The sequence below is a fragment of the Mustela lutreola genome, chromosome 8 (genome assembly GCF_030435805.1).
Source record: "Mustela lutreola isolate mMusLut2 chromosome 8, mMusLut2.pri, whole genome shotgun sequence".
In the NCBI taxonomy this organism is placed as follows: Eukaryota; Metazoa; Chordata; class Mammalia; order Carnivora; family Mustelidae; genus Mustela; species Mustela lutreola.
The window spans coordinates 77956056-77976490 of record NC_081297.1 but is presented as its reverse complement, the minus strand read 5'-3'; the positions used below and the strand labels follow the sequence as shown (position 1 = coordinate 77976490).

The window sequence follows — 20435 nt, the reverse complement described above, 5'->3', positions numbered from 1 at the left end:
CCACTGTGTCTCTGACAGCATATCCCTTCACGATAGGGCTCATATGAAGGACCAATGAATGGGTTTATTAATCTGGAAAGAAAATGGAACAGCTGAGTTTTGACCAGAGTGTTTTGCTTTGTTTTTATTTGTAGATGGAATCACCTCAAACTTGTCATTCTTTTGAAGGAGCTGATAAAAAAAGGGAAGAAAAAAATTCAAGTAACTTCCAGAAGTCTGCAAACATGCTTCAGCAGTCTAAGCATACAGGGACTAAGAAGAGAAAAATTGATGATGCATGAATGTTTCTAAATTTTCCAAGAAAACGGTTTATGCATGCATACAACAGTATTTTGTAGTTAAAAGTTTAAGACAATTTTATTAATATTTTATACATATGGAACTTATATCCAAAGTATTAAAGACTTGAAAATTCAAGATCATGAATTATGTAAATTTACAGTATGGAGAAAAATAATTTTTTTTTTTTTGGAGAAAAATAATTTTAATGCAAAATATTTAAGAAGTGAGTTGGGGGAAATTGGAGGGGGCACGAACCATGAGAGACTGTGGACTCTGAGAAACAGGGTTTTGGAGGGGAGGGGAATGGGGAGTTGGGAGGGTCTGGTGGTAGGTATTAAGGAGGGCACGTATTGCATGGAGCATTGGGTGTGGTGCATAAACAATGAATTTTGGAACACTGAAAAAAAATTAAATTAAAAAAAATAAAATTAGATTCCCCCTCTCAAAAAAAGAATGAGTTCACATATCTTAAATCCTTGATCCCTTGACATACCTTCTGATAGCAGTGTTATATGGAATATTTTACATAGGCCTATCACAGAAAGGGAGTGATTTCAGCTCCTAACAGCTGTAGAATCCAAATGTAAAAGGAATAAGTTATCAATAAAAATGATATTAGCAAGGAAGCTATTGCTATATCTCTTAAGTAAAACAAAACAACAAACCTCTTGAAACCATATAACCCTTTCTGTCATAACTAAAGAATGAGGCGGGCATCCCAGACCAAGATATTGGCTAAGTACATAATAACCTAGCTAAATCTGCTCCAAGGCTAAATCAGGAGTAACTTATATCCTTACATATAAAGTAGTCAGTTTTGTATTGGAAAAAGTAACTTTAAATTATGTGATCTTTGCAATTTTATTTATATTTTAATGCTTTCCCACTGAAATCATTATCACTTTTGTATTCTTCATTAAATCAGTGCATTTACCTTATTGAGACTTCTGTGTGTTGTATGGAAAATTAAGTCCAGAACTTAATTTTTTTTTAATTTTTAATTTTTTATAAACATATATTTTTATCCCCAGGGCTACAGGTCCATGAATTGCTAGGTCCACACACCCCACAGCACTCACCAAAGCACACCTCCCCCCCTGCCAATGTCTATAACCCCACCCCCCTTCTCTCAACCCCCCTCCCCCCAGCAACTCTCAGTTTGTTTTGTGAGATTAAGAGCCACATATGGTTTGTCTCTCTCCCAATCCCATCTTGTTTCATTTATTCTTCTCCTACCCACTTAAGCCTCCATGTTGCATCACCACTTCCTCATATCAGGGAGATCATATGATAGTTGTCTTTCTCCGCTTGACTTATTTCACTAAGCATGATATGCTCTAGTTCCATCCATGCTGTCGCAAATGGCAAGATTTCATTTCTTTTGATGGCTGCATAGTATTCCGTTGTGTATATATACCACATCTTCTTTATCCATTCATCTGTTGATGGACATCTAGGTTCTTTCCATAGTTTGGCTATTGTGGACATCGCTGCTATAAACATTCAGGTGCACGTGCCCCTTCAGATCACTACGTTTGTATCTTTAGGGTAAATACCCAGTAGTGCAATTGCTGGGTCATAGGGCAGTTCTATTTTCAACACTTTGAGGAACCTCCATGCTGTTTTCCAGAGTGGTTGCACCAGTTTGCATTCCCACCAACAGTGTAGGAGGGTTCCCCTTTCTCCGCATCCTCGCCAGCATCTGTCATTTCCTGACTTGTTGATTTTAGCCATTCTGACTGGTGTGAGGTGGTATCTCATTGTGGTTTTGATTTGTATTTCCCTGATGCCGAGTGATATGGAGCACTTTTTCATGTGTCTGTTGGCGATCTGGATGTCTTCTTTGCAGAAATGTCTGTTCATGTCCTCTGCCCATTTCTTGATTGGATTATTTGTTCTTTGGGTGTTGAATTTGCTAAGTTCTTTATAGATTTTGGACACTAGTCCTTTATCTGATATGTCATTTGCAAATATCTTCTCCCATTCTGTCAGTTGTCTTTTGATTTTGTTAATTGTTTCCTTTGCTGTGCAACAGCTTTTGATCTTGATGAAATCCCAGTAGTTCATTTTTGCCCTTGCTTCCCTTGCCTTTGGCGATGTTCCTAGGAAGATGTTGCTGCGGTTGAGGTCGAAGAGGTTGCTGCCTGTGTTCTCCTCAAGGATTTTCATGGATTCCTTTCTCACATTGAAGTCCTTCATTCATTTTGAGTCTATTTTTGTGTGTGGTGTAAGGAAAAGGAAATTTCATTTTTCTGCATGTGGCTGTCCAATTTTCCCAACACCATTTATTGAAGAGGCTGTCTTTTTTCCATTGGACATTCTTTCCTGCTTTGTCGAAGATGAGTTGACCATAGAGTTGAGGGTCTATTTCTGGGCTCTCTATTCTGTTCCATTGATCTGTGTGTCTGTTTTTGTGCCAGTACCATGCTGTCTTGATGATGACTGCTTTGTAATAGAGCTTGAAGTCCGGAATTGTGATGCCACCAACTTTGGCTTTCTTTTTCAATATCCCTTTGGCTATTCGAGGTCTTTTCTGGTTCCATATAAATTTTAGAATTATTTGTGGAACTTCATTTTCATTAAAAAGATGCATTTTAAGAATTATATAATCTTCTAAATCAATATTTGGATCTAGCTGTTCTTCTCCATATGATGAAAGATCCATCTGATTTAAAATTAAGTTTTCATGTTTCTCCTAAATCAGTTTCACCAACTAAGACAGTTCCCATAATTTGTCCAGTTGCTTGACGACTTTGCTGAATTCTTGTCCTTTGGTGGTACATCCAGCATTAATTCATGATCTGAATCTAACATCTGTGGGTTTTATTTTCCCAGCAATATGACCTGTATACAGAGATGATAAAGTTATTCTAGCGAGTACCAAAAAAGGAATGATATACAGTTACTTTGTGTTATGCTAGAATGGCCAGTATAAAAAAATCTATTCACAAAATTTTACAGCTAAAAGTGTCAGAGGAGAGAATCACAATGAAAACATCTGAATGACATTGCATTTATTGTACAGATGACACTACCACACAATCTCTATGATCATTAGAAGTACCTAGTGAATTAAAGATGTAGGCTCTGGACTACATTGGCCTAGAGTCATGACTTAAAGATATAATAAGGAACTGAGTTAGATCTTTCACAAGCAAATTAATCTCCTTAAACCTTATGTTCGTGTGTTACTCATCAGTAAATTATGAAGAAAAGACTTGCCTCAGTAATGTAAAGAGGAGTAAATAATATACATGACAAAGCACCTGGTTCATTTTTGAGTACAATAGCTGTGAGTTCCCCTCAGAAAGCAAGAATGAATCTCAAGTAAGTGCAGAAATGCACCAACAGGAAACAAATCTGAAACATTTTTTTCCCCTTTAATTATAAAATAGTAAACCAGGAAGGTAGGTAATAATTAGGAATTAAGGCCAGCAATAATAGCAGGCTTGATTTATAAGAACTAGGAAATGGGTGGTATTTTTCTAAAATGATGAAAGCCATGTAAAATCAATGAGAAAATAAACAATTAGTTACAAGACTAACAAGCAGAAAAAGACACTGATTTGCTTTTCTAGAATCTTACCTTATAGTTAAAAAATTTTGCTACATGAGCAAACAGTTCAATGCTGAAGTCCATTGTCAATAGATTCTTGTAAATTAGCCGCAGCCATGGACTTCACTGCATACCATCCCATCTGTCTAGCCTGGGTCCACAGCCTCATCTGGAAGAAAAAAAGTGAGAAAATTTTTCATTGTTCTTACTTTAAAGATGCCTTACAAAATTCCTTAAAGGGTTTCAATGCTGACAGCCCTTGAGATTGGCTACATCTAGTGAGATAGAGGACTAGTTGATTGTCTCTGCCATAGAAGCAGTCACCAGTCCACACTAACCAAACCGATTTTGGTATCTGATAATTCTTTACAAATTACTGCCTTTAAAATTAAAGGAGGATACCAACTCTGTATGTTTCAATAAACTTGCCATTAAAAATAATTAAAATAGGGGCGCCTGGGTGGCTCAGTGGGTTAAAGCCTCTGCCTTCGGCTCAGGTCATGATCCCAGGGTCCTGGGATCAAGCCCTGCATCAGGCTCTCTGCTCCGCGGGGAGCCTGCTTCCTCTCTCTGCCTGCTTCTCTGATTACTTGTGATCTCTGTCAAATAAATAAATAAAATCTTTAAAAAAAAAAGTGCTCATTTAAAAATAATTAAAATATTTCAGGCTACACTAAGGTAAGAATACTAATTTTTTTTTTTATAAGTCAGATTTTTTAAAAAAGATTTGATTTATATGACAGTTCACAAGGATCAGAAATATATTTTTTTGAGAGACAGAAAGAGTGCAAGCAGGGAGGGGCTGAGGGAGAGAATCCTAAGCAGGTTCAATGCCCAGCGCAGAGCCAGACATGGAGCCAGAGCCCCCAACCCTGAGATCATGACCTGAGCTGTGAAACAAGCGTCAGATGCTTAACTGACTTAGCCAGTCAGGTGCCCCGATAATTTTTTTATTTTTAAGTCAGTCTTCTGTGTATAAACAAGATCAGTTTGATTAAGTGAAGGGGATTCTGTGGGCAGGGAGCAGAGCAAACAGCACAACACTAGAGAACAGCTCACTGGGGTGGCCAGCAGTGTTACACTGCTGCACCATTACTGACGGTCTACAGCCTCAGAGTCCCTCCAGTTTGGGTCTTGGATCATATAAAACTAATTAGTGTACTTATTTATTGCTTCTACAAATTAAGACACAGGTCTACTAGATTCACTCAAAACAAGAAACACCTGTTTATTTTTGAATATTTTTTATAGAAGAGTCTGACCCCTATTAAAGATATAATTTATCCTACAAGGTTTAAAATGTTAAAAAAAAAAAAAAAACCCAAATCCACAAATTCCCAATTTCTAATTGAGGGTTGATGACAGTCCACAGAATTGACAGAGAATGACTAAGGGGGAAAATTGAAAACAAGCCAGCACTTTAGAAACAGGCTGAAAGCACCCTTCCTATTACTGTTATCTCTGCTGTTTGTCAAAACACACAGAGTGTTGAAGGTCCCTCTCAGACTGCATCTAGCCTTTCTGCTACTTCACACTCCACAGTTAATCTGAAGGAGTAAAACCTGCCTGCAGATCTGGTCTTTCACTGTGTGTTGCCTGGTTCTTTTATCTGTAAAGTCTACGTGTGTCTCTACTCCTCCTAAGACCACCTCCCTTAAGGCTGCAGTCTGAGTATCTTCCTTGAGGATTTCTGCTCCATTCCAAGGAGGCAGGCAGCACTGTGAGGGCAGCAGGATGTGGACATCCAATTGGATGGAGTTGTTCAGCTGAGGAAGGCTGTTCACTACGGGGAAGTTTTTCAGTCCTAATTCCCACAAGCATGGAACTGAGGTCATCAGGATCTCACAGGGTCATCATCTACATGGTTTATACTTCAGTATGTTGCTTATTCATCTAAAAGTGTGCCATCCAGTTTGGTAATCACTAGACACATGCAGCTATTTAAAATTAAATGTAAATAAAATTATATTCAGTTCCTCAGTCACATTCAGCCCATTTTAAGGGCTCAACAGAGACAAGCAACTACCTGACTGGACACTGCAAACATACAGAACATTTCTGTCATCACAGAGTTCCACTGGATGGTGCTAAGTGTTTGAGGATATGACATCCCAGAGTGTTCCATCACTATATAATAACTTACCAAAAGGGAAACATTCTTTTTTTTTTTTTTTTAAATGTCACAAAAAACTCTAGGACAGCTTCCTACTTAAGTGGGAAGACCAGAGATTTGGATTTGCTGGTAGCGACTCCTTTACGGTCAGATGGAATCTGAAAAATCAGATACAAAGGTGTGATGATGGATGCCGGCTTACCTCCTGCCACACCGGCCCGGGCCTCCAGGATGTGGTGCAGATGTCATCCATGGCGCAGACATCAGAGAGATGTGTGTGCATGGAAGCATCCACTTTCAGGCCACCGTCTTCTCCCAGAGCAAACTAAATAATGTTCCTGATAAGCATTTGTGGGAAGAAAAATGAAAGATGCCTTTTTTGGTCTAAAGTAAAAGAACATGTCAAATTTTTACACCTCGGTATGCTGATCTTCAGTGAGAGGAAAAAAAAAAAAAAAGGCAGCTGCAAAGTTTAGACAACTCAGCTGAATTTTTCCAGGGAATCAAAATCCTACTAGGACCGTCCCACTGAAAAATTCTTAAGACTTTGAACATCAAGAACACTCAATAACCATATGACTACACTTTAACTTTAGGCCAGTAACTTGTAATTATAATATTTCTCAGTTTTATGAGCTTCAAATGCTAAAAGACAGAAAATACAAGATAGTTTCTCTAAAAGAATCATTTCTAAGATTTCGTAGGTATCCATCTCTTCAACCTTTAGACAAATGAACTGCTCGTTATGTCCCATTTATGAGGACACTGATGCTGGGATGTTTACTGCTTAAGGAGTTTAGGCAATATGAATTACTGTAAATAAAACATGACTATAAACTAAACTGTTTTCAGGTTTTTTTTTTAATTTTATAAGATTTTATTTATTTATTTGACAAAGACACAGCGAGAGAGGGAACACAAGCAGGGGAAATGGGAGAGGGAGAAGCAGGCTTCCTGATTTGGGGCTTGATCCCAGGTCTCTGGAGTCATGACCTGAGCTGAAGGCAGACACTTAATGACTGAGCCACCCAGGGGCCCATTTTCAGCTTTCTTAGAAGTTATAGTTTTACACTAAGACAATAAACTGTTAAAAATAATCATAGCAAGACAAGAAATTTCACCTTACGTTGTTGCCTTAGAGAAAAGGGTCTATATTTGGTGTTAATTCCTGCAGCACTGACAATGAAATCATAGCCATTTTTCTTTTCATTAGTCAATTCTATATATATATATATATATATATATATATATATATATATATATATATATATCCCACCTTAAAAAAAAAAAAGAACAAAAACAAAAACCTTTTATTCTCAAATGTAATCACCAGTTGTTGTTAGAATTATGTGATAAATGCCTAGAACAAAGAAAGAAGGCAGGACAGGACTTTAAAACAACACTCCTTAAGGGACTCAGTTAACAGCCTGCAACTCTTGATCTCCTTGTGAGTTCTAGCCCTGGGTTGGATGTCGAGTTTACTTAAAAAAACAAAAACAAAACAAAAAACCCTGACAGACTGGACTCTGGGAAACAAACTGAAGGTTACAGAAAGGGGGGTGGGGAGGGATGGGGTAGCTGGGTGGTGGGTATTGAGGGCACGTGCTGTGATGCGCACTGGGTGTTAGTTAATATGCAACTAATGAATTATTGAACACTACATCAAAAACTAATGATGTACTATATGTTCGCTAATTGAACATTAAAAAAATCCTTAATTTTTATAAGGCACCTTTGCTAAAATAATTATAATACAATCACCATTATAATCTCCTTGTTTTTAGTAGGATTACAAAATTATAGCATTTTTTTATGTTCTGTTAGCCACTAACTATGTTAGCCACATAGTTTTTGATGTAGTGTTCAATGATTCATTAGATAACTATAGCACCCAGTGTCATCATAGCACGTGCCTTTCTCAACTCCCATCACCCTGTTACCCCCTAAATTATGGCATTCTAAACATTTTTCCTTTAAATTTACATACAACTTCTAACAAAGTAAATTTGAATTGATAATCACTTCATAAATTATTTTTTTAAAGGTACTAATACATCATACTCCACTGAGAGTTTAGTCTAACAAGATTACTCACTTTTCAATGCTTTCCCCTTAAATTAACACTACCTTTTCCCATGGAAAAATTCAAAGAATTCAAAAACAGTGGAGTATCTCATACACCAGTTTGGCTGAGTGTATTTCTTCAAATGGTAGTAGTCCTTATAGGAAGTGTGGAGTAGGGATTAGATCTGTTTCTTAATCCCAAATTTATGGATTTTCTCTGATTTGGGGGAAGTCACTTCACCTCTGACAGCATACAAGTTTTTTTAGTTTACATTTTGATCTGTAAGATACTTTGATTGCTCACAGAGTTGTGGTTACAGCACCATAACCCCATGTAAAATTATTAGGAAACTTGGGGACTAAGTAATGAAAAATAAATTACTTACATTATTAAGTAATGGTTTCATCGTTAATTTTTATGTTTAAATTTCATATGGAAATCTAAAGTTGTTCTTTAATACAGGAAGAATAAGTTTTCTTCTTTTTAAATTAGTGGTTATTTTATTTTTTTCTTATTACGTTACTTACTTTTATCAGTTGTGACTGACTGATTAGAATGGTCTCTGGGAAAAGGCAAGGACTTTTTATTAGAAATTCTAAATTCTTCCTGAAGGTATATTTTCTTTACTTTCACACACAGTTTCAATGTGTACCTTATGAGAAAACTAAAAGAAAATTTTGGTCACCATAACACATGTCCCCCAAATTACAATACATTAGATATACAATTCAATATACAAACATACAATATGCAAAAATACAATAAAAATATTTCTTACAATTTCTTACAAAATGGAAACACACTAAATGAGCCCAAAATAAGCCTCTCAATTTATGTGCATAAAAGGAATGAACAGAAATCCATTCAGAACTTAAGAGGACAAGTGGTTGCACTGGCACTGGTGGGTAACACCAAGGGCATACTCATTTATAATTTCAAATACAGTTTTTAAAAACTGCAACTGCTAGAGACTATAAAAGCCTCCTGTGGGGCGCCTGGGTGGCTCAATGGGTTAAGCCTCTGCCTTCGGCTCAGTTCATTACCCCAGAGTCCTGGGATCAAGCCCCACATCGGGTTCTCTGCTCAGCAGGGAGCCTGCTTCCCCTTGTCTCCCTCTCTGCCTGCCTCTCTGCCTACTTGTGATCTCTATCAAATAAATAAAAAAAAAATCTTAAAAAAAAAAAGTCTCCTCAGGGGCACCTAAGTGGTTCAGTGGGTTAAAGCCTCTGCCTTCAGCTCAGGTCATGATCCCAGGGTCCTGGGATCAAGCCCCACATTGGGTTCTCTGCTCAGCAGGGAGCCTGGTTCCCTTCCTCTCTCTCTGCCTACTTGTGATCTCTGTCTGTCAAATAAATAAATACAATCCTTTAAAAAAAAGTATCTTAAAAATAGATAAATAAATAAATAAAATAGAAGCCTCCTGAGGGTAGGTCCATGCCGAATTACTGTTATATCTGGAACCTCAGTAAAGTGCCAAGTACATAAGAGATAATGTTTACTGAACCAAACTAAAGTACTCAGGTTAAAAATACTATTAATCTTTGGATCTGAAGATGCAGGAAGAAATTATTTTGTATAATTTCTATCACAAAAATTAGATATGCCATGAAGCCAGCTCCCCTCCAAACTACCCAAGGCTGTAAAGAAATTATACACAGTGATGAGGACTTCATATATGTTTCTTATAGTATTTAAATATCACAGCCTTTTAACTATTTAAAAACAAATATCTAATAAATAGAATGAGTAAAAGCAAGTCATGTTTTCTAATTATGGTGTTAAATATGTATTTTATTTAGAATTCATCTAATAACCTTTGACATATTATAATGCATGTGAAGTGACCTTTGAGAAAAGATTAATTTAAAACAGGACGGTTATATTCACTCTGGTCCAGGTCTGGAAATCCCTCTGCCTGGGGCACTAAAAAGAAGGGCACAAATCAGTTTTAGATGAATGAAATATTCACTCAACTTTGGTAAGGAATTGGGCCAAGCACCATTGGTCCTCTCTGTCTTAGCACTTTGAATTTTAAGTAAAGTGACCTCGCTGTTATTTAACTTATTTGTGACCAGTCTTTAATGAATGGTTTAAGAATTTAAAATTGCTTTTTAGATTTAACTAGTATATGAGCACATAGCTCTTTTGTACCTTTAGGATTCAAGCCTTCATGTCAATCATGTCTCAAGGTACTGCCCATATTGCCAGCACCAGCTTTGGTTTGTGTTTCCTTTTTCCTTCCTGAAGAGATAAATTCAATTCTAAATTCAAATGATCTAAAAACTGCCAGGCAGAGAGTACTTGTGTTCTCAAGGTTTTAGGCAATGTTATGATTCTCATATGTTTATACAGCAAGACTACACTAAGTTATGTGTTTTGATCATCTTATTCATTACTCTAACATTTTGTGATATAGAGTTATAAAATGGATCTTTCAATCAAGTGTTAAATGCATATACAATATGTTTTTGAATGCTATATACATGGTTAATCTGAAAGGCACAATCTATCCAATAAAGGGTTGATATCCAAAATATATACTCATAAACTCGGTAACCAAAAAACCAACCAAACAACAACAACAACAAAACACAAAACACCAACCAAAATAAAAATTGGCAGAGGACCTGCCTGATATTTTCCCAAAGACATATAGCTGGTAACAGACATATGAAAAGATGCTTAACATCAATAATCCTCAGAGAAGTGCAAATCAAAACCACAATGAGGTATTACCTTAACACCAGTGAGAATGTCTAGAATCAAAAACAAGAAATAACAGTGTTGGTAAGAGTGTGGAGAAATAAGATCCCTTGTGCACTGTTGGTAAAAATATAAATTGGTACAGCCACTGTGAAAAACAGTATGGAGATTCTTCAAAAAATTATTAGAATTACCATATTACCAATGAATGACTCCACTAAGGAGTATTTTACCCAAAGGGGGAAAAAACAAACAAACAAACCTGTAGGAGGGGGGGCAAGATGGTGGAGAAGTAGGAGACCCTGTTTCAACTGGTCCCCTAAAGTGAGCTAAATATCTACCAGAACACTCTGAACACTCATGAAATCAGCCTGAGATGTAAGATTATACACATCTGGATTTCTACAGGGGTGAAGACATCAGTGGAGAGGTAACATGGAGTGGGAATGCTCAGACTGATAATCTGAGGATTAACAGAAGGGGAAGGAAGCCATCAGAAGCGACCCATTGGAAAGTAATATCCCAATATGAAAGTGCCCCGTGATTAGGGACCAGCATTAACTTGGGAACTAGTTAAAAGCACTCAAACAGAGCAAAAGATGTTTAGGGGCAAGTGGAGGAACTGGGTAGTCACGGGCATGGGCCCCAGCTCACAGACCCAGGACGGTCTCTAGCCACCTCTCACCAAAATGACAAGGAGGAGAAACACCCAATAGAGGAAAAATTCAGAGACTGTGCCCTCTTCCAGAGAACTATTGGATATAGATATAAACAGTGTGTCAGAAAGGGAATTCAGGGTAATGATTATCCAGGCAATGGCTAGGTTGGAGAAGACAATTAGTGGCAACATAGAAATTCGAAGGGTGAAAGTGAGGGCTGATCTGTCAGAAAGATAAAAATGGTATCAGTGAGGTCCAATCTAATCCAAATACTCTGACAGCTAGGGTAACCAAGGCAGAAGACTGAATTAGTAGTCTAGAAGATAAACTGACAGAAAAGGAGGATTGGCAGGAGGCCTGGAACAAACAGCTTAGAAGCCATGAAAACAGAATTAGGGAAATAAATGACACCATGAAACAGTCAAACATCAGAGATATTGGGATCCCCAAGGGAGTGGAGAAAGAGAGAATACTAGAAAATATAGCTGAGTGAATTCTGGATGAAAATTTCCCTAGTCTGGGGAATAGTGTTTGTGTCCTAGAGGCAGAAAGTACACCCTCTAAGGTCAACTAATCTAGAAAGACCTCCAGACACTTAATTCTGAAATTCATGAATCATAACTTTAGATAAGAGGTCCCAAGAGCAGCTATGGGGAAGAGATTCCTTAGGTCTAGAGGATGGACCATGAGAATAATGTCAGACCTGTCCACAGAAAACTGGCAAGCCATTCAGAGCACTAAATGAGAAGAACATGCAGTCAAGAATACTTTATCCAACAAGGCTGACATTCAAAATGGATGGAGAAACAAAAACCTTCCAAGACCGGCAAGGTTTAAAAGAGTATGTGACCACCAAGCCGACACTATAAAAAATACTAACGGGGGTTCTATAAAAGAAAAAGAACCCAAGAGTGATACAGAACAGAAATTTACAGAGACAATCTATAGAAACAAGGACTTCACAGGTAACATGATGTCAATAAAAACTTATCTTTCAATAATCACTCTCAATGTGAATGGCCAAAATGCTCCCAAAAAACAGCAAGGGTTGCAGACTGGATAAAATGACAGGACCCATCCATATGCTGTTTACAAGAGACACATTTGGAACCTAAAGATACATCCAGACTGTAAGTGAAGGGATGGAGAACCATCTTTCATGCCATCAGGCCTCAAAAGAAAGCTGGGGTAGCGATTCTCATATCAGATAAATTAGATTTTAAGCTAAAGACTGTAGTCAGAGATACAGAAGGACACTACATCATTCTTAAAGGGTCTATCCATCAAGAAGATCTAACAACTGTAAATATTTAAGCCTCCAATATGGAACCAGCCAACTACATAAGCCAACTGTCAATCAAAATAAAGAGTCATACTGATATGAATACATTAATTGTAGGGGATCTTAATGCACCACTCTCAGCAACAGACAGATCATCTAAGAAGAAAATCTATAAAGAAAAAAGAGCTTTGAAAGACACATTGGACCAGATGGACCTCATAGATATATAAAGAACACTCCACCCTAAAACAACAGAATACTCATTCTTCTTGAGCGCACATGGAACTTTCTTCAGAATAGACCACATATTGGGTCACAAATCAGGGCTCAACTGATACCAAAAGAGTGAGATTATTCCCTGAATATTCTCAGACCACAATGCTTTGAAACTGGAACTCAACCTCAAGAAAAATTTTGGAAGGAATACAAACTCTTGGAAGCTAAAGATCATCCTGCTCAAGAATGTTTGGATCAACCAGAAATCAAAGAAGAACTTAAACAATTAATGAAAACCAATGAGAATGAAGACGCATTGGTGCAAAACTTATGGGATATGGCAAAGGTGGTGCTAAGGGGGAAATAAAAGCTTCACTCAAAAAATTGAAAAATCCAGAATATACCAACTCTCTTTACACCTTAAAGAATGGGAGAATCAACAACAAATTAAGTCAACTCCATGCACAGGAAGGGAAATAATTAAGATTAGAGCAGAGATCAATGATTTAGAAACTAGAGATATAGTAGAGTGCATCAACAAAACTAGGAGCTGATTGAAAGAATTGATAAAATCAATAAATCAATTTATTTGAAAGAATTAATAAGATCAATAAATCATTATCCAAACTAAACCAAAAGAAAGAGAAAGGATCTGAATTAATAAAATTATGAATGAAAGGGGAGAGATCATGACTAGCATAAAGGAAATAGAAACAATCATCAGAAATTATTACCAACAGCTATATACCAATAAGTTAAGCAACCTAGAAGAAAGGTCTTGCCAGTCTTTCCAATACTGAAACAAGAAGAAATTGACAAGCTAAATACACCAATATCTAGTAACGAGACTGAAGTAGTGATCAAAAACCTCCCAAAAAACAAGAGCCCAGGACCTGATGGATTCCCTGGGGAATTCTACCAAACATTCAAAGAAATAATACCTATTCTCCTGAAGCTGTTTCAAAAAAATAGAAACAGAAGGAGAACTTCCAGTCTCTTTCTATGAAGCGAGCAGGCAAACCAGGCAAAGACCCCATCAAAAGGGAGAATTTCAGACGAATATTTCTGATGAATATAGATGCCAAGATTCTCAACAAGATCCTAGCTAATAGGATCCAACAGTACATTAAAAAGATTATCCACCATGACCAGGTGGGATTTAACCCTGGGATTCAAGGGTGGTTCAACATTCATAAGTCAATCAGTATGATAGAACAAATCAATAACAGAAGAGAGAAGAACCACATGGTCCTTTCAATTAATGCAAAAAAAGCATTTAACAAAATATGGCATCTATTCCTGATTTAAACTCTTCAAAGTATATGGGTAGAGGGAACATTCCTCAAACTCATAAAATTTATCTATGAAAAACTCACAGTGAGTATCATTCTCAATAGGAAAAAGTGACAGCCTTCCCACTGAGATCAGGACAAGGATGCCCACTCTCACTACTGTTGTTCAACATAGTACTAGAAGTCCTAGCAACAGCAACCAGACAAGAAAAAGAAATAAAAGTTATTCAAGTTAGCAAAGAAGTCAAACTCTCTTTGTTCGCATATGACATGATACTTTATATGGAAAACCTAAAAGACTTCACCCCCAAACTACTAGAACTCATAAAACAATTCAATAATGTGGCAGGATACAAAATCAATGCAAAGAAATCAGTTGCTTTCTTATACACTAATAATGAAAATACAGAAAGGGAAATTAGAAAATTGATTCCATTTACAATAGCACTAAAAACCATAAGATACCTTGGAATAAACCTAACCAAAGAGGTAAAGGATCTGTACTTGAGGAACTACAGAACACTCATGAAAGAACTGAAGAAGACACAAAAAGATGGAAAGACATTGCATGCCAATGGATTAGAAGAATAAACATTGTTAAAATGTGTATGCTTCCCAGAGAAATCTATACTTTCAATACCATCTTGATCAAAATATCAGAAGCATTTTTCAAAGTGCTGGAAAAAACAATCCTAAAATTTGTACAGAACCAGAAAAGACCCTGAATTGCTAAGGAAATGTTGAAAAAGAAAAAAACAAAATGGGGGGCATCACGTTGTCTGATTTCAAGCTTCATTACAAAGCTGTGATCACCAAGTCAGCATGGTACTGGCACAAAAACAAACACATAGACCAATGGAACAGAGTACAGAGCTCAGGTATGGACCCTCAACTCTATGGTCAAATCATCTTTGATAAAGCAGAAAAAAATATCCAGTGGAAAAACAATAGTCTCTTCAATAAATGGTGCTGAGAGAATTGGACAGCTATATACAGAAGAATGAAACTCGGCCATTCTCTTATACCTTACACAAAGATGAACTCAAAATGGATAAAAGACCTCAATGTGAGGCAGGAATCCATTAAAATCCTAGAAGAGAACATAGGCAGTAACCTCTTTGATATCAGCCACAGCAACTTCTTTCAAGACATGCCTCAAGAGGAAAAGGAAACAAAAGCAAAAATGAAGTTTTGGGACTTCATTAAGATCAAAAGCTTCTGCACAGCCAAGGAAAGAGTCAACAAAACTAAGAGGCAACCCATGGAATGTGAGAAGATATTTGCAAATGATGGTACAGACAAAGGGCTGATATCCAAGATCTATAAAGGACTCCTCAAACTCAACACACACAAAACAGATAATCATGTGAAAAACTGGGCAGAAGACATGAACAGACACTTCTCCAAAGAAAACATACAAATGGCTAACGGACACATGAAAAAATGTTCATCATTAGCCATCAGGGAGATTCAAATCAAACCCACATTGAGATACCACCTTATGTGAGTTCAAAGGGCCCAAATTAACAAGATAGTAAGCAACACGTGTTGGAGGGGATGTGGAGAAAGGGGGAACCTTCTTACATTGTTGGTGGGAATGCAAGTTGGTGTAGCCACTTTGGAAAAGTGGAGATTCCTTAAGAAATTAAAAATAGAGCTACCTTATGACCCTGCAATTGTACTATTGGGTATTTACCCCCAAAATACAGATGTAGTGAAAAGAAGGGTCCTCAGTACCCCAGTGTTCACAGCAGCAATGTCCACAATAACCAAACTGTGGAAAGAGCCAAGATGCCCTTCAACAGATGAATGGATAAAGAAGATATGGTCCATATATACAATGGAGTATTTTACCTCTATCAGAAAAGATGAATACCCAACTTTAACATCAACACAGATGGGACAGGAGAAGATTACAGTGAGTGAAATAAGTCAAGCAGAGAGAGTCAATTATCATACGGTTTCACTTACTTGTGGAACATAAAGAATAACATGGAGGATATTAGGAGAAGGAAAGGAAAAGTGAATTGGGGGGAAACAGAAGAGGAGATGAACCATGAGGGACTGCAGACTCTGAGAAACGAACTGAGGGTTTTAGAAGGGAGAGGGTTGGGGAATGGGTGAGTATTAAGGAGGGCACGTATTGCATGGAGCACTGGATGTTGTATGTAAACAATGAATCTTGGAAAACTGCATCAAAAACTAATGATGTATTTTATGGTGACAAACATAGCACAATTAAAAAATGATAATCACAGCTAAAGGTTGCTAAATGTAATATAGTCAGGTATAATTATATACTAGTGCTTTTGTAGCATTTTATCTATCTATTGATAACATTTTTTTATGTAAATGAAGGAATTGTAGCTAAAAGAAATTAAGAAATGTATATAAAGTTTTGAAAAAAAGCCTGGATCCTAACAAAAATCAGCCTGATTCAAAACCTCATGCTTCCCACTACTCCAGCAGCCTTCCTGTGGTAGCTTCCAATGTCCTGTTGGTTTGTTTCTCTTCACCACGACAGCAGAACATCCTTGAAATGTTTAATTTTACTTTTCTATTATGGATGTTGAACACACTTAGACACCATCTCCTGGGTATAGATAGACACTAATTATAAACTCAGACTCAAAGAAAGCTCCAGAAGCTGACTTTGAATGTGAAAGTACTCAAATATTTTGGTTCTGTTTCAGAGCCTCTTTCCAGGGCTAGTTCAGTAGGTGGTGAACTCTGGACAAAAAGGTTCCCAAGGATCCGATAGTGTCTGAGGAAGCCAGAGGAAGCTTCAGAGAAACAAATAGCTTCTATTGTCTTGCTTTTTCCCCTATTTTCTCTTGTCAGCCATCTGTACCCTACTGACACAAGCAACATTTATGATCTTTATAACCTGTGTGTGTGTTTGTGTGTGTGTGTGTGTGTGTGTGTTTCTCTGGCTCTAGCATTTACTAACCCCAGCTCTAAGGAAATTCATTCTAAAGTATTCAAAATTTCTTTTGCAGAAATCCTTAGTGGAGGCAGTTTCTAAAGTCCAGATTCTGGTGCAGTGTATTTCATAAAGGAAGTGTGTTCATGGGGAAGGAGAAGGCTAAATGGTAAAACTTGGAGAAGAAAAGAACTTGGATAAGAAAATCCGGCTCCTGCTTTTAATAACATGGAAGCCCTGGATATTTTTAACTTTAGTAAACTTCTAATTATCCATGGGAGTGGAATGGACATGGTGGATTTTGCCTCCTGGTCTTCTCTGCTGAACTTCTCCAGAAGGTTCTCTCTATATCCTCCCTCCCTCCTGCTGCTAAAGAGACTCCCTGGATTCTAGTTGTAACCATATATCTGGCCTCTGGGACCTTCAAAAGTAGTTGCCAGAGCAGGGGGTTGTGAGAACAACTTCCCTTTAGATTGCCTGAGTTAATGTTATTTTTTTTTCAAGATTTTATTTATTTATTTGAGAGAGAGAATGATAGTGAGAAAACATGAGCAGATGGGGAAAGGAAGCAGGAAGCCTGACATGGGGCTCAATCCCAGGACCTCAGGATCGTGACCTGAGCCAAAGGGACTCCAGGATCATGACCTGAGCCAAATGCAGATGCTTAACCAAATGAGTCACCCAAACGCCCCTTGAGTTAATGTTCTTAGAACATTAATTCTCTCTGTGTCCTTGAGAGAGGCTGGGGGAGCTAGTCTTCTCAGGGCACCAAGAAAGCCTGGGGAAAGAGGCAGGGTCCAGCTTGACATGCTAAGTCTTATGTCTTCACACTTGGCTGATTGCTTCATCACTGGTCCCTTAAAACCTAGGTTTCAGCATATATACTGATCTCAAGGTTATAATTCTCTGCCTCAGTTTCTCCTTTTGTGGATTCATATGTGTATTTGTGGGGGCCCTTTAGTGAGGAGCTCCTTGTAGTCATGGATGATGACTGCTCAGAAGGTGTCTACACTGTTGACCCCAAATTAACGGATAATCACTAATAGGTTATTCGCTGATACTGTTTGTGGTGCTTCTTCAGCTCTCCATGCAGACCCAGTCCCAGACTTCCACCTCTCCTCCCTCTTCTCCATGTCATCCCTAACCAGTCTGTCCCAGCACCTTCTCCCGAGCTTGTTGGCCTCCCTTTTCTGCCTGCCTCAGTTTCTCTTTCTTCTTGGCCCCCACTCCCCTGCACTGGGCATGTCAGGCTGCACGAACCCTCAGAAGTGAGGGCTGAGCTCAGGCCTCTTTGCATGGCAGCATTGTCGGTGGGGAGGGGAGGCAGTGTTCATATCCAGGCAGGGCCTCTGGGACCCCCAGGTGGGTACTGGGAGGCAGCCCCGCCCTCTCTGCTTTCTGGGTCCATCCAGCAGCAGCTGCAGCAGCTCCTGAGAGGAGGCCAGGCTCAGCAGGAACCAGGTGAGAGGGAAGAGGCCCTTGGAGCAAATATGCAGCCCCATCCCTGCCTAGCTCCCCCCTTCTGCAGCACCTCTGCCTCCTTCTCTCTCTGTCTGCTCCTGCCCCTCCTCCCTGCAGCCCGGTCTGCTTCCTTCCACCTTGGCCTCCTTCACCTTCATCTCTGTCAGCACATCTGTCCGTCTGTGGGCCTTCTGTGTCTCTGACACAGATTCTGTGATCTGAGATGTCCCAGGACTGGGTCTGCCCTCAATTCTCCCTTCTGGCTGCCCCCCTCCTTGTGACCCTTTCTCAGTGCCAGAGGGTCTCTCTTCCCATCACAAGTGTCTGAGTCTCACCCTGTGAGCCTGCCAGTGTCTCCCCCGTATCTCCTCCTATCTGTCTGCTGTGCTCTAGGGCTTGTGCCCTGCACCTCCTGGACTGTGCGCACACACAGTAGCTCACGGGGTCCTCCTGCTTGTGGTGCCGTGGGCACACTGGACACGGTATGGCATGGCACAGCAGGGCTCCTAGTCCCAGTGCCACAGCTCCTGTGGTTTCCGATGGGAGACATCATGGAAGGCCTTGCTGCATCTCTCACAGGTATGCACACGTGGAGAGCCTCTTGCTCTTTGTCTTCTTCTCCCAGGCAGTTGTGACCTGGGCCATAGCCACCACTAAGGTTGTGGCTACAAAGTCACCAGCGGTGGTTGCAGCGATGGTGGCTGCAGAGACAGGACTCAGCTTAGATAGCAGTGGAGGACACTGGTAGGGACAGCAGGAGGCATTTCAGAGCTGCTGTGTCCACTGTGGAGGTGGCTGGGCTGGGGGCGCAGCAGGAAGGGCAGCAGAGGTGGCAGTGGACTCCTGGGCAGCAGGGAAAATGAGGAGCAAGTGGATCTGGAGGGGACAGGCCTTGGCACGTGGCTCCAGGCACTGGCACTGCCTGGAATAGACTCTGGGAACACCCCTGGGAGGCAAAGAAGGGGTTCTGGAACTCAGCCCAGAATTACCGGGGTTCTAGGCCTGACACTGAAGTTGCTAGAAGGAGTTTAGGAGGCTGCCCACTCCTTGGGGTAGGTAGAGTGGGCAGTAGCGTGCAAGGGAACACTGGGAACAGGGACTGCATTACAGTGGGACATCTGAGGCTCAGCGGGGGCAGGAGGCATGTGACCTGTACTGCCAAGGCTCAAGGCACAACTGCTGAACTGCTGAGCTGGGCCATGCCTCATGCAAGGCACTAGGGCCTCCAGGCTGCCAGCCCACAGCAGATGGCCAGTGGGAGATATAGAGAGAAGGGCCTGGGCCAGTTCTTTTCATTACCTGGTGACTGGGGGCCCTGACCTCCCCCCCCCATCCTCCCGCCCTCTACCGAACTGACAGAAGGCACAGGGAGAAAGGAGAAGGGATTTCTCTGGGGACCAGATGTACGGATAGACAGACCCTCCTCCTGTAGGTTCCCTTCTTGCCCTCAAGCAGGTGCACATCTGGGGAAATCCCAGCGGAGGCAGGGGACACAGCCTAGAACTGTTGGAACAGACACAGATCAAATACCCAGATGCCCCTCCCCTACTGTTCTGTCATGACAGCCAGCCTTCCAGTCCTGCCTGTCTCCTTTGCCTCTTAGAATTCTGATTCTGTGGTCTTGGCTGCACCACTCATCCCCTACCCCGCATAACACCTGGAACACAGAAGGTGCTCAGTTAGTGCCCTTGGTCCATGCCTCCAGGTGATGTGTTAGTGCAGGGTCAGTGTTATTTGTAGGTTCTCTTCAGCTGGAGGTTGTTGCTGAGATCAGGAACATTCTTTCTGCTCCAAGTTCAATGCTCTGGTTTAGTATGGTTAGTAAAGACTCTGGTCCTTTAGGGACCTGTTGCTATCCATCTTTCCCATCCCTCCACCTTAAC

The 20435-nt window shown here is 39.7% G+C and overlaps 2 protein-coding genes across 2 annotated transcripts in view; one reads left to right on the top strand and one right to left on the bottom strand.

The window, feature by feature from the left end:
* The window catches only part of RECQL (RecQ like helicase), a 54830-nt gene extending 53610 nt beyond the window's left edge, over positions 1 to 1220 (top strand). Inside the window, exon 15 of the mRNA XM_059185710.1 lies at positions 135 to 1220. Coding sequence (XP_059041693.1) covers positions 135 to 281 — 147 coding nt within the window. The 3' untranslated portion in view covers positions 282 to 1220. The remainder of the gene's footprint in view (positions 1 to 134) is intronic.
* PYROXD1 (pyridine nucleotide-disulphide oxidoreductase domain 1) lies at positions 844 to 19885 on the bottom strand. The gene is given in 14 exon segments (XM_059187506.1): positions 844 to 850; positions 2874 to 2969; positions 2971 to 3022; positions 3025 to 3066; positions 3069 to 3126; positions 3869 to 3922; positions 3924 to 4007; positions 6154 to 6276; positions 7078 to 7113; positions 7115 to 7188; positions 8544 to 8643; positions 8645 to 8680; positions 10139 to 10257; positions 19852 to 19885. Coding segments are annotated over 14 exon segments (915 nt in total).
* Positions 19886 to 20435: the final 550 nt, after the last annotated feature.